This window comes from Trachypithecus francoisi, unplaced genomic scaffold (assembly GCF_009764315.1).
Source record: "Trachypithecus francoisi isolate TF-2019V2 unplaced genomic scaffold, Tfra_2.0 Lachesis_group10, whole genome shotgun sequence".
Taxonomy (NCBI): domain Eukaryota; kingdom Metazoa; phylum Chordata; class Mammalia; order Primates; family Cercopithecidae; genus Trachypithecus; species Trachypithecus francoisi.
The window spans coordinates 57,079,019-57,093,613 of NW_022681455.1; the positions used below are offsets into that span (position 1 = coordinate 57,079,019).

Consider the following 14,595-nt stretch of genomic DNA (forward strand, 5'->3'; position numbering starts at 1 on the left):
TGCACAAACTGACCACTAACAAAAATGACCCCCATTTGTGTGACTTCATTGAGACACATCACCTGAATGAGCAGGTGAAATCCATCAAAGAATTGGGTGACCACGTGACCAACTTGCACAAGATGGGAGCACCCGAATCTGGCTTGGCAGAGCATCTCTTTGACAAGCATACCCTGGGAGACAGTGATAATGAAAGCTAAGGCTTAAGCTAATTTCCCCATATCCATGGAGTGACTTCCCTGGTGACCAAGGCAGTCCATACATGTTGGGGTTTCCTTTACCTTTTCTATCAGTTGTACCAAAACATTCACTTAAGTTCTTTGATTTGTACCATTCCTTCAAATAAAGAAATTTGGTACCAATAATAATAATAATAAATGTACAAAAATTAGTAACATTTCTACACACCAATAACATTCAAGCCAAGAGCCAAATCAAGAACACAATCCCATTTACACTAGTCAAATAAATAGATAAATAAAATACCTAGGAATACATCTGTCCAAGAAGGTGAAAGATCTCTACAAGGAAAACTACAAAACACTGCTGAAAGAAATCACAAATGACACAAAAAAAATGGAAAAACATTCCATGCTCATGGATTGGAAAAATTGATACCATTAAAATGAATATACTGCTTAATCTACCAATTCAACATTATTCCTGTCAAACTACCAATGTCATGAACTGGAAAGCAACTATTCTAAAATTCATAAGAGACCAAAAAAGAGCCTGAATAACTAAAGCAGTCCTAAGAAAATAGAACAAAGCTGGAGTCATCACATTATCTGATCCCAAACTATACTATCAATATACAATAACTAAAACAGCATGGTACTGGTACAAAAACAGACATGTAGACCAATGGAACAGAAAAGATAACACAGAAATAAAACCATACACCTACAGCCATCTAATCATCAAAAAAGTTGACAAGAATAAGCAATGGGGGAAGGACTTCTTATTCAATAAATGGTGCTGGGATAACTGGCTAGCTGTATGCAGAAAAGTAAAACTGGATCCTTACCTTTTACCATATACAAAAATTAACTCAAGACGGATTAGAGATTTCAGTGTAAAATCTCAAACTATAAGAATCCAAGAAGAAAACCTAGGAAACACCATTCTGGACGTCAGTCCTTGAAAATAATTTATGACTAAGTCCTCAAAAGCAATTGCAATGAAACAAAAAATTGACATGTAGGACCTAATTAAACTAAAGAGCTTCTGCACATCAAAAGAAAATGTCAACAGAGTAAAGAGAAAACCTGCAGAATGGGAGAAAATATTTGCAAGCTACACATTTGACAAAGGTTTAACATCCAGACTCTATAAGGAACTTAAAAAATTGAACAAGGAAAAAACAAATAATCCCATTTAAAAATGGGCAAAAGACATGAACAGACGCTTCTCAAAAGAAGACATACAAGTGGTCAACAAACATATGAAAAAGTGCTCCGGCCAGGCGCGATGGCTCAAGCCGGTAATCCCAGCACTTTGGGAGGCTGAGATGGTTGGATCAGGAGGTCAGGAGATCGAGACCATCCTGGCTAACACGGTGAAACCCCGTCTCTACTAAAAAATACAAAAAGCTAGCCGGGCGCGGTGGCGGGCGCCTGTAGTCCCAGCTACTCGGGAGGCTGAGGCAGGAGAATGGCGTAAACCCGGGAGGCGGAGCTTGCAGTGAGCTGAGATCCAGCCACTGCACTCCAGTCCGGGCGACAGAGCGAGACTCCGTCTCAAAAAAAAACAAAACCGAAAAAGTGCTCCACATTACTAATCATCAGAAAAATGAAATCAAAACCACAGTAAGATACCATCTCACACCAGTTAGAATGGCTACTATTAGAAAGCCAATATTAAATATACTGTTGTCAGTATATTTATGGTCATACTGTTGTCCATAATGGCTGTACTAATTTATATTCCCATCAAGCATATGAGTTCCTCTTTCTCCACACCTTGCCAGCATTTGTTATTTTTTGTCTTTTTAGTAGCAGCCATTCTAACTGGGGTAAGGTGATATCTTTGTATGGTTTTCATTTGCATTTCCCTAATGATGAGTGATGTTGAGCATTTTAAAATATATACTTGTTGGCCAGTTCTGTGCCTTTTTTTTTTTTTTTTTTTTTTTTTAGAAATGGAGTCTTGCTCTGTTGCCTACGCTGGAGTGCAGTGGTGTGATGTCAGCTCACTGCCAACCTCCGCCACCTGGGTTCAAGCAATTCTCTTGCCTCATCCTCCCAAGTAGCCGGGATTACAGGCACCTGCCACCACGCCTGGCTAATTTCTTTGTATTTTTAGTAGAGAAGGGGTTTTGCCATGTTGGCCAGGCTGTTCTCGAACTCCTGACCTCAGGTGATCCACCCGCCTTGGCCTCACAAAGTGCTGGGATTACAGGCGTGAGCCACTGCACCTGGCCTTCTGTGTCTTCTTTTGAGAAATGTTTATTCAGATTGTTTGCCCACTTTTTTTTTAAGTAATGTCAGCTTTCATTTTAGATTCAGGGGGTACATGTGCAGGTTTGTTACCTGGGTATATTGCATATTTTAAAATATTAAATATAGGGCTGGGCATGGTGGCTTATGCCTGTAATCCCAGCACTTTAGGAGGCCAAGGCAGGGGGATTGCCTGAGCTCAGGACTTGAGATCAGCCTGGGCAACAAGCTGAGACCTTATCTCCACTATAAATAATTAAAAAATTAGCCGGGCATGGTGACTTATTCTTATAGTCCCAGCTATGCAAGAGGCTAAGGCAGGAGGATTGCTTGAGTCTGGGAGGTTGAGGTTGCAGTGAGCTATGATCATGTCACCACACTCCAGCCTGGGTGACAGAGCAAGACTCTGTCTCAAAAAAAATAGTAATAAAAATAGCACTACCATATGATCTAGCAATCTCACTACTTGGAATTTATGCAAGGTGAAGGAAATCATTATGTGTAAGAGATATCTGCACCCCCATGTTTGATGCAGCACTTTTCACAATAGCCAAGATGTGGAATCCAAGTGTCCATCAATGGACAAAGGGATGGAGAAAATGTGGCACATATATGTAGTGGAATACTATTCAGCCATAAGAAAGAATGAAATCCTGTCATTTGCAGCAACATGGATGAACCTCAAAGACATTATGTTAAATGAAATAAGCCAACCACAGAAATATGAATACTGCACAATCTCACTTATACATGGAATCTAAAAAGGTTGATCCAGAAATAGTAGAATAGTGGTTACCAGAGGCTAGGAGGAGTAAGGGAGCGGCAGATAGGGAGAGGTTGGTCAACAGGTACAAAATTATAGTTAGTTAGGAGAAATAAGTAGTAAAATCCATAAAACCACAAGGACCAAGAAAACTCAAGAGAAGACCACACCAGATAAAAGATACCAATAAAATTTTAGAAGCTGAAAAGCAGATGGATGAGTGGTGACTGACTTAAAAATCTGAAAAAAGCTGAACTCCAGTATCTGTAATGGAGGTGGGCAGAAGACAGGGAGAGAAGTTAAAAAGAAATAGGCTAAATTACATCAAGAGCAAAAGCTTTCAGGAATTGGACCTGTGAAAGGAATTATGGTAGTACTGGTAGTGTGAAAACTGGAAAACTCATTGAAAAACCTATAGGAAGACACTTTCAGGCCAGGCACAATGGCTCAATCTTGTGATCCTGGCACTTTGGGAGGCCAAGGAGGGAGGTTTGCTTGAGGCCAGGAGTTTGAGACCAACCTGGGCAATATAGTGAGACTCTTGTCTCTACAGGAAGTATAAACTGTAGAGACTCAGTCTTTACAGTTCTTGGAAGAAGCAGTGTGGCATAGGAGCAAAGAGGTAAAAATTTGAGGAAGCAAAGCACCTGAGTTCAAGCCCTGCTCTGCCACCTAGTGTCTGTGTAACCTTGTGCAAGTTGTTTAACCATGCTGTGCCTCCTTTTATTCATCTCTAAAATGAAAATAATGGAAATAATAAATGTACTCACCTGAGTGACAGGGAAAGCATTCAGAACAGAGCCTGGCACATAGCAAGTATTTGTTGTTACAATGTTTGCTATCACAATTCAACACAACCAGCTTTGTAGATGTGTGACGTGCAGTTACATAAGGCCCTGCTCTTAGAAGGGCCCACATACTGGTTAAAGACTCTGCTGTCACCATCTTAAAATTCTTTAGAGGTTTTGAACAATGAGCCCTGAATTTTTTGTTTGTGTTGGGCCCTGCAAACTATGTAATCATGTAGCAAGTCCTGCAAGTCAATCAGGAAAAGGATGAATTACTCAACAATGTGTTGGGAAAATTGATATTCCAAGCTGCCTTCTCATTTCACACCAGGTGGCTCACTAAGAACATAACTATACAGTTTAAATTAAAACTCCATGTTCCGATTTTGAATGGGAAGTACTGGTTTGAACACATAATAAATGTTGTCTTTAAAAAGTTATAGTTTACCCAAAGCAATGTATAGATTGAATGCAATTCCTATCAAAATACCAATGACATTTTTCACAGAAATAGAAAAAGCATTTTTTATAATTTGTATGGATTCATGAAAGACCCTGAATAGCCAAAGCAATTCTGAGCAAAAAGAACAAAGCTGGAGGTATCACTCTGTTGACCTCAAAATATACTACAAAGCTGTAGTAGCCAAAGCTGCATGGTACTGGCTTAAAAATGACACATTAGACCAATGGGATGGAATAGAGAACTCAGAAACTAATCCACATACTGATAGTCAGTTGATTTTTGACAAAGCCACCAAGAACATTCGCTGGGGAAATGTAGTCTCTTTAATAAATGGTGCTGGAGCCAGGCATGGTGGCTCACACCTGTAATCCTAACACTTTGGGAGGCTGAGGTGGGAAAATCACTTGAACCTAGGAGTTCGAGACCACCCTGGGCAACACAGGGAGACCCATCTCTACAAAAACTGTTAAAATGAGCCTGGTGTGGTGGCACACACCAGTGGTCTCAACTACTCAGAAAGCTGGGTGGGAGGATTGCTTGAGTCCAGGAGGTTGAGGCTCCAGTGAGCCGTGATCACACTACTGCACTCCAGCCTGGAAGATGGAGTGAGACCATGTCTCAAATTAAAAAAAAAAAAATCGTGCTGGGAAAACTGGATAATTATTTACAGAATGAAACTAGACCTGCACCTCTCATCCTATGCAAAAATCAATTCAAAATAAATCAAAGACCTAAATTTAAGACCCAAACAATGAAACTACTAGACGAAAACATAGGGGAAACACTCTGGAACATTGGTCTGGGAAAATATTTTGTGAATAGGACCTTAAAAGCACAGGCAGCAAAAGCAAAAATAAACAAACATTCTGATTTTAAAATGGCCAAGACTAGAGGATCACTTGAGGCAAGGAGTATGAGACCAGCATGGGCAACATAGCAAGACCCTATCTCTACAAAAAAAAAAAGAAGATTTTTTTTTTAATGAGCTGGGTGTGGTGTCTTATGCCTGTAATCCCAGCTACTCGGGAGGCTGAGATGGGAAGATAGCTTGGGTCCAGGAGTTTCGGAAGTTTACAGTGCGCTGTGATCATGCCACTTTGTTCCTGGAACCAAGCCGGGTCCAGCTGTGTTTTCTCGAGGCCCAATAACAGGAAGCAGACAAATTAGGAAAGAAGGGAATTTATTGCTGTAACCGGATACAGGGAGAAGGCCAGAGATAATTCCACCAGACCAACTCAAAGTGTTGCAATTTTCTTAGTGCTTATATAGGTTGGGGTTATGTGCCTATGTGCAGTATAGCATTGGCCTAAGTCTACTGGTAACTAATTTTGTTTCAACTAGAAGGTCAGAGACAAAAATGCTTGCTAAGTCTGATTAAAATGGCCCCAGTACCTTCAAGGCCTGTCTACTGTGGTACCGGAGTGATTATTTCTATCTTATCTCCTTTACAGCTTGGTCCAGAGAGCTGCCTTAGACTCTCCAATGAATCTGTTCAAACAGCTGCCTCTGTTACCTTGACTCATCTCAGATACAGGTCCTGGTACTAGGAATCAAAGACTGTCTCTGTTATTTTGGCTTGCTCCAGCTTAGGGAGAAGCCCATGCAAGGCTCCTACTGATCATGTTTCATTTCTAGTTTGATGTCTGGGCACTGATTTCCCTAGGTTTAACCATTTGCTCAATGTCAAGGCAGTGCTGTGGAAATCTGTCTGTGTAACTGGAGTACTATGCAAGCCTGTCTGTGTGACTGTCATGCAGGCCTGTCTGTGTGATTGTCAGGGAGAACTGGCCTGCCACAACTTCACTCCAGCCTGGGTGACAGATAGAGACACCATCTCTTAAGAAAAGAAAAAATTTAAAAAATGGGCAATCTGAACAGATATTTCTCAATAAGACATACAAATGGCCAATAGGTATACGAAAAAAATGCTCAACATCACTGATCACCAGGGAAATGCATATCAATACCACAGTGAGGTAGCATCTCACCCCAGGAAGGATGGCTATTATCAAAAAGATAAAAAAATAACAAATTCTGGTGAAGATGTGGAGAAAAGCGAACTCTTATACACTGTGGGTATGAATGTAAAACAGTACAGCCACTGTGGAGACGGCATGGTTCACAATAGATAACGTAGGGAATCAACTTAAGTGTCCAACAACAGATGAACAGATAAAGAAAATGTGGCATATATACACAATGGAATATTATTCATCTGTAAAACAGAATGAAATCCTGTCATTTTTGGCAACAGGGATGATCATTATGTTAAGTGAAATAAGCCAGGAATAGAAAGCTAAACAGTGCATTTTCTCATTTGTATATGGAAGCTAAAAAAAAAAAAGGTTAATCTCGTAAAACTAAAAAGTAGAACAGAGGATACAAGAGACTGGAAAGGGTAGGGGGAAGGGAGAGGTAGGGAGAGATTTATTAAAGCATACAAAATTACAGCTAGATAGGAAGAATACGGTCTAATGTTCAAGATCCCTGTGGGATTACTATACTTAACAATAGTATATATTTTCAAGTAGCTAGAAGTAGGATTTTGAATGTTCCCAACATAAAGAAATGATAAATGTTTGCAGTAATAGATATGCTAATCACCCTGATCTGATCATTATACATTATATGTATCAAAACATCATTATTTGCCCTATTAATATGTATAATTAAATAATAAATAAAATCAAATTTTAAAAAGTTTTCTAATATGGTTCCCTGAATAGTCCTAAAAACAGAAACTCAATAGCCAAGAGCACTCCTAGTAATTAGATATGCCCTTGTAATATCATTAACCATTAAAGGGAACAATGACTCCTTGGATAAATGGCAGACTCCATGTCTTGCATAGGAAATGTACAGAATAAGACTTGTGAAGAAGCTTAAGCAGGAAATATACAGGAACATCTTGTCATATCAGAAAGCAAGGAAGTTAGAACACGCAGATGTGTCAACTAGAAGAGCTTCCCACCAGCCAAAGATGGGACAGTTTGAGCATCAATAAGAATGACAACCACAATAGATAAATACATATTGTATTAATATATGTTTAAATGCATGAGTTCATAGCGGTATTCAAAAAAGAATAAAAACGTAATGGTCATCTGAAAACAACAAACTCGTAATTTTGAAAATTGGCACATACAAACCAAAATCAAGCATGTATCCTGCCATTACTATATGAAATGAACTTCTGGGTAACCAAACAGTTGATAAGAGGAAGTTTCCCTTTGTAGAACTCCAGCTAATAAATGAAGAAGAAAATTATTAGAATGTCACTATTTTACAATCCATCGTGACATAATGAATCTATGCAGTGATCATCCATAGCTGCTGAGATGACAAAAAAGCTAGCCAGGCATTAAATGCCACCGGACGGAAGTTAAAAATACTGCCTGAATCCGATCAAACCTTCACATCTAACTACCAATCTACATCAAATACAGGGAACCAGAGAATATGTCAAATACCACCAAAGGGTGCAATCACAGCAAAATCCAACTATAGGAAATTCTCCAGGACAAATGACCCAGTTTCCACAATTAATAAATTGCAAGGGAAAAAACTAGGAAGGGAGAGGAAACCTATAGTTTATATGGAAGAGACAGCAACCAATTGTAACGTATAGTCCTTACTGGATCTTGATTCAAACAAACTGTTAAAAAATAAGACCATCAGAGAAATTTGACTATTGACTAGGGTTTTTAAAAATGATATTAAAAAACTATTGTTAACTATTTCTGGGTGTAGTAGTGGTGTTAACAGTTATATTTTTAAATACACCTTTTAGAGATGCCTACAGAAATTTTTACAGATAAAAATGAGATGATGTCTGTGGTTTGCATCAAATGATTTGGGGGAGAAAAGGGATCAGGGTGTAAGTGGAATGAAACTTGCCATGAATTGAAATGGGAGAATATGCTATTTTTGTTTCTGTTTAAAATTTTCCATTAAAAGTTTTAAAAAAATATCCAGGAAAACAACATACTTGTGAAAAGATATTTAAACTCTACAAAATTATTGGTGAATATTTACTGATCTGAGTGATGAATGACTTTCTAAGTGTAAAATAAATGGAAAATATACTAAGAAAAGACTACTACTTTCAACTAAAATGAAAGTTTAAATTGTGTGTGTTTAAAATGTTTTAAAATTAAAAGATAAACACTTTGAGAAAAATATTTGCAACTCAAGAAAAATAAAAGGTTAAAATGCTTAATATATAAGGGAGTTAATAATAAAGCTAATACATTCTGCTTATAATGTGCTAGGCACTCTTGTAACCACTTTACAAAAACCATTTCAGTTCTTATAAAATAGAAAAAGTACCAAGATCCCATGCTCCAATAGATAATTGATAGAAGAAATTCTAATAATCAATAAACAAATTACATTTAACTTCACAGTAATTAAATAATTGTAATTTAAAATGTACTAAGATTTTAACCTATCAAAACAATGAAGATGGTTGTTACTGATTAACACCTGTTATTGGTGGCACAGTGATATGGTCAATTTCTTATATTGCTGGTGGGAGTGTAAGTTGGAAAAATCTTTCTAGAGAGCAATTCAGCAATATGAATTGAATCTTGAAAGCATTTATATCTCTTAATGCTGTTATGCTCTCAGGAATGTATAGCATTGACATGATCAGAGGTGCATATGAAAATGCAGATGCACGAAGGTTTATCAAAGCTTTATTTGTAATTAAGAAAATTGGGCCTAGCAAAGTGGCTCCCCACTGTAATCCCAGCGCTTTGGGAGGATCACTTGAGCCCAGGAGTTCGAGACCAGCCTGGGCAACATAGGGAGACCCCATTTCTACAAAAAATAAAAATATTAGCTTGGCAGAACCAGCTACTTGGGAGGCTGCGGTGGGAGGATTGTTTGAGCCTGGGAAGTCAAGGCTGCAGTAAGCTGTGATCATGCCACTCTACTCCAGCTTGGGTAACAGCAGGGCCCTGTCTAGAAAAAGAGAGAGAGAGAGAGAGAGAGAGGAAGGAAGGAAGAAAGGAGGAAGGAAGGAAGGAAGGAAGGAAGGAAGGAAGGAAGGAAGGAAGGAAAAAAAGAAAAGAAAAGAAAAAAGAAAAAAAGAAGCATTGGAAGCAACCTAATTTCCAAGTGAGAAAAGGAGCATTTAAATAAGTTATAGGATCGGGCATGGTGGCTCACGCCTGTAATCCCAGCACTTTGGGAGGCCGAGGTGGGCAGATCACCTGAGGTGAGGAGTTCAATACCAACCTGGTCAACATGGTGAAAACCCATCTCTACTAAAAATACAAAAATTAGCTGGCATGGTGCACACCTGTAGTCCCAGCTACTTAGGAGGCCAAGGCCAGAGGATCACTTGAACCTGGAAGGCGGAGGTTGCAGTGATTCGAGATCATACCACTGCACTCCAGCCTGGGTGACAGAATGAGACTCTGTCTCAAAATAAGTAAATAAATAAATAAGTTACAGAACATGAATATATTGGATATTAGGGAAAATAGCCCATCAACAGGTGAATGGATACATTAATTATGAAGTAATGGAATGTTAGCAATAAAAAGGAATGAATTATGGTACACACAACATGGATGTGTTAAAATATTATGCGGAGAAAAAAGACAAAAAAAGGGAGAATACACTGTTTGAGTTCATTTATATGGAATTCTAGAACAAGTAAAATTTATCTACAGCTAAAGAAGTCAGATTAGTGGTTGCCTCTGAGGTAAGTCCAAAGATTGATTTAGACAGGATGTAAAGGAACATTCTGGGAGGATGGAAATGTTCTATATCTTGATTAGGTGTGTTTTAAATGGGTGCACCCATTTGTCAAACTCATCCCCTTTACCTATGTAATTTCTGCTCAGACTTCATGTAAGGTTTTGCCTTTAACTGTATGTAAATTGGACCTTAAAAACTCATATTTTCCAAGAAGATTTAATAAAACAGGCAAAATATTCACGTTACCATTTTAATTGGAAAAAAGAGGCATGATACAATGCAATGTATACAGCATGGTTCTTACATAAAAGAAAATACATTAATAAAACTAGAGATACACAGGCAGAAATAACAAGAATGATGTATGCCAATGAACATATACAAACATAATTTGAAAAAAATAGTAAATATTCTTGTAGTCTCACTTCATACCAAATTCCCTTTTTCTTCTTATGTTCTAGATTTCACCTTCTTTCAGTTCCTCATATGAAGAAGGTGCTATTCCCATGCCTCTAATGACCCCCTCATTCTCTTCAGCAATTTAATCCCTGCTCAGTCTTAAGTTGTCAGATGAATCTTGACTTCCTCAGAGAAGCCCTGCTTGCCCCACCCAAGTCAAGCCCTCCCATTCCCCAGGCTGGGTCAAGCACCTTATGCTGCTGCTTTGTGCCATTTAAGAATTGTGATTTTTTATTTTTTGCATATACCTCAGGTAAACCAAATTGCAAAGTTAAGGGCAGTGTCCTCCACACTGCCAAGAGTGCCTAATACTTCTGACACCAACTACACATGCAGGAGTTTCCCAAAACCACCCTCATATTCAATAATTTCTGTAATAGGAAAACTCACAGAACATTCGTTACAAGGAAAGGATACAAATTAGAATCAGCCAAAGAAAGAGGGCAGAGTCTGGGAGGTTTCCACATATGTCAGGCTTTGGTTGTCTCAGGATGCCTTATGCCCATAGCATCTATATGTGACAATCCACATAAAGTATTGTCTATCCAGGAAGCTCACCAGAGCTCTACTGTCCAAACTTTTTATTGGAGCTTCATAATGCAGGCATGATTGATCGGTTGATTGCCTGCCCATGTGGTTGAACTCAGTCTCTAAATCATATGGTTGGTCTTTCTGGATTTCAGGCTGTGGCCAGCTGCCACCCTAAGTCTATTGCCTGTGACTTGGCCCCACCATGGCCAGCTGCCACCCTAAGGCTATTGCATGTGACTTGGCCCCACCATGAGTCAGCTTATTAGCATAAACTATCAGGCATGGTCCCAGGAGCTCATGATGAGTGGTGAAGACACTCCTGTCAGTCAGGAAATTCCAAGGATTTAACAGTTACTTCCCAGGAACTCGGACAAAGGCTAGATCGTTCTCTGAGCAGGGCAAAATTCTTGCTACACAGGCTGGTTTGTAAATAAGTCTCCCCTTCACCCCTCAGACTGTAAGCTCCAAAAGGACATGGATCACATCTGGTTTTGCTCCCAGTTTTATCCCTGACACCTAGCATAGTGGTTGGCAAATACTGAGAATCTGCATAACATGGACTTGGGAGGCAGCCAGTCTGAATTTGAATCTTGGCTCTTCTCTTCACTGACTGTGTGTGACTCTGGATGAATTACTTAGCTTCTTGTTGCCTAACTGACTTCATCTGGAAATGAGAGGTAAAGATAATACCTATCTCAGAGAGTTGCAATGAGTATTGGATGAAAGAACATCAGTTAAGATCTCAGAATAGTGCCTGGCACAGAGAAAAAAAAACTAGATAAATGTTTAATATTATTAAATGCTCAATAAGTAATTACTGATGGAATAAGTGTCTGGCACATGAGAGGTGCTAATAAATGTTTTTGAAAGAACAGAAAATAATATTTTCTTCTTTATTAGATTTTCCTTTAGCATAGTACCATATACCCATATATACTGATTTGCACATCATTAATTATTCTAAAATTGTAGCTCAATAATATGCTTAAGAAAAGTATAAAAAAAGTTTCAGAGTTTTTTCACCTCTCCAGCAGGCTGTTCCCTCAACCATGTAGTGAGGAACTGAATTAGACAAGGTTCAAGATCTCTTCCAACTCCAACAACATGTTATTTGTCCTTAGGAAACAAACTAGATATAACAACAGAGAAGACCATTTTACATGGAGACATGAAAACTTTGAATGTGTAAGTTTCCATTTTAAAAAAAGGAACAAAGAAAATATTCCATTGATTACCAAAATTCATCTTTAATATATCACAAGTTTGATTTGTAACAGTACATTTTTAATAATTTGATGAAATTTAACTCCCTTGTAAACCATACATGGTCATAGAAAATTTATTTTCATCTGTGAGAAATGGCTAGTTTTATCTTGGCACATAAACAGGCCTAATGTAAGCTTCTAGAAGGTTATTGATAACAGAATCAGTAATAGCTCCAAACAAGAGATTCAACTCAACATCTTCAAATAAAACCCCAACAACTAGAAAAAAAAGAATCAACTTTTAAAACATTATTTTTAGTTACAAAGTAATACACATTCATTTAACTGCAAAAACCAAATGTTTTTTAATTGCTTTATTATTATTAAGCAATTACTAAATTATTTAATAATAAAAGTAAATATGTTCCAAACACCTTTCCTGCCATGTTTATTTTCCAAAGACAGCAAATGTTAACAGTGTGTTCTGCATATTTCTATGCACATACACTCAACAAAAAAAATGTACATATGCACCTTTTACCAATGGTATTTGTAAAGTGTACTTTTTCTTGCCATTTTAGTGTTACCACAAGCAGTCACCCAGTTTGAAGAATTGGTTGGTATGGCTGAGGCTCTGCTTAAGGGTGGAGGAACCATGTCTACATCTGCATCTACCCTCTGGAGAGCAACAAACAACTCCTCGCCAGATTCATTTGCCTCAACATGCAGTAATTCTAACTCCAGTTCACCAGATTCCTTAAAGCCTGAAGAAGAGCATCAGACTGATGAGAAACAGGTCAGGTGCAATAACCGCTTTATTGTTCTTTGGAATATGGTTAAATAAAAAATTTAAATAAGGGTAGACAATGATCATTGTTTTATCAGATAACTATTGGATAAACTAGTTTTATGCAATAGGAATATTACAATTCTTAAGTACAATTCTTAAGTACTACAAAGAAGAGACATAAGGTGACTGGGCGCGGTGACTCACCTCTGTAATCTCAGCACTTTGGGAGGCCGAGGCGGGCAGATCACGAGGTCAGGAGATCGAGACCATCCTGGCTAACATGGTGAAATCCCATCTCTACTAAAAATACAAAAAACAAACAAACAAAAAAAATTAGCCGGGCGTGGTGGCAGGCACCTGTAGTCCCAGCTACTCGGGAGGCTGAGGCAGGAGAATGGTGTGAACCCAGGAGGTGGAGCTTGCAGTGAGCCGAGATCACGCCACTGCACTCCAGCCTGAGTGACAGAGCAAGACTCCATCTCAAAAAAAAAAAAAGAAGAAGAAGAAGCATAAGGTGCTTGACCTAGCCTGGGGAAAGGGAAAGGAGGGCTTGGCTTAGGAGGGGCAAGAAGATCTTCTCTGAGGAAGTCAAGATCAATCTGAGAACCAAAGGCATAAAACTGTTGTCTTTTTATAATAAAAACTAATATTTGTGAAACAAATACCCAGTTTAGAACATTAAAGGCAAATTGGGGACAAAGATAAAGTTATTGAACTTTAAAATTCTTATACCAGTGACAGAAGGATACCTATGCATTCAGGATTATACAATTTTATATCATTGAGAGGTAAATTTCAGCCTCAGCATGCTGGCTGAACACAATTCTTTTTCTATTTTTCTACTTAATCAAGACACAGATGCTAAAAAGACAAAGTTTTGTTAGAATCAGGTAGTCTCAGTAAGTATACCATCAACAATGATACATATTAACTAACAATCTAACGTTCAAAATATTTGAATCTTAGTGTATCAGTTACCTATTGCTATATAACACATTATCACAAATTTAGTGATTTCAAATGACCCAAGTTTACTATCTTAGAGTTCTATAGATCAGAAGTCTGGTACAGGTCTCACTAAAGTCAAGGTGTTAGCAGGTGCATTTCTTTCTGGAAGCTCTAGGGCAGAATCTGTTTCCTGCTCAATCAGGCTCTGGTAGAATTCATTTTCTTGTGGTTGTAAAACTGAATTCCCCGTTTTCTTGCTGGTTGTAAATTGAAGGCCATTCTCACTTCTAGAGGCAATCATATTCCTTGGCTCACAGCCCACTTCTGCCATCTTCAAAGCCAGCAACAGCTGGTGAAGTCCCTCTTACACTTCAGTTCTTTCCTCCCTCTTCTGTCTCTTTTTCCTGATCTACCCTTTTGCTTCCTTCTTCTGCTTTTAAGAACTCATGTGATTAGATTGAGCCCACCTAGATAATCCAGGATAATCTCCCATCTCAAGGT

At 38.4% G+C, this 14,595-nt stretch overlaps 1 protein-coding gene across 3 annotated transcripts in view; it reads left to right on the forward strand.

Annotated features, from left to right (window-relative positions):
- BEND6 (BEN domain containing 6) overlaps positions 1–14,595 on the forward strand; it is a 73,291-nt gene that overhangs the window by 50,943 nt on the left and 7,753 nt on the right. For 2 of the 3 annotated variants that reach the window (XM_033217524.1, XM_033217525.1), the window contains exon 4: positions 12,938–13,152. In XM_033217524.1, coding sequence (XP_033073415.1) covers positions 12,938–13,152 — 215 coding nt within the window. Of the gene's footprint in view, positions 1–5,903; positions 8,672–12,937; positions 13,153–14,595 lie in introns of those variants that run through there. The other variant, XM_033217526.1, reaches the window with a different exon arrangement.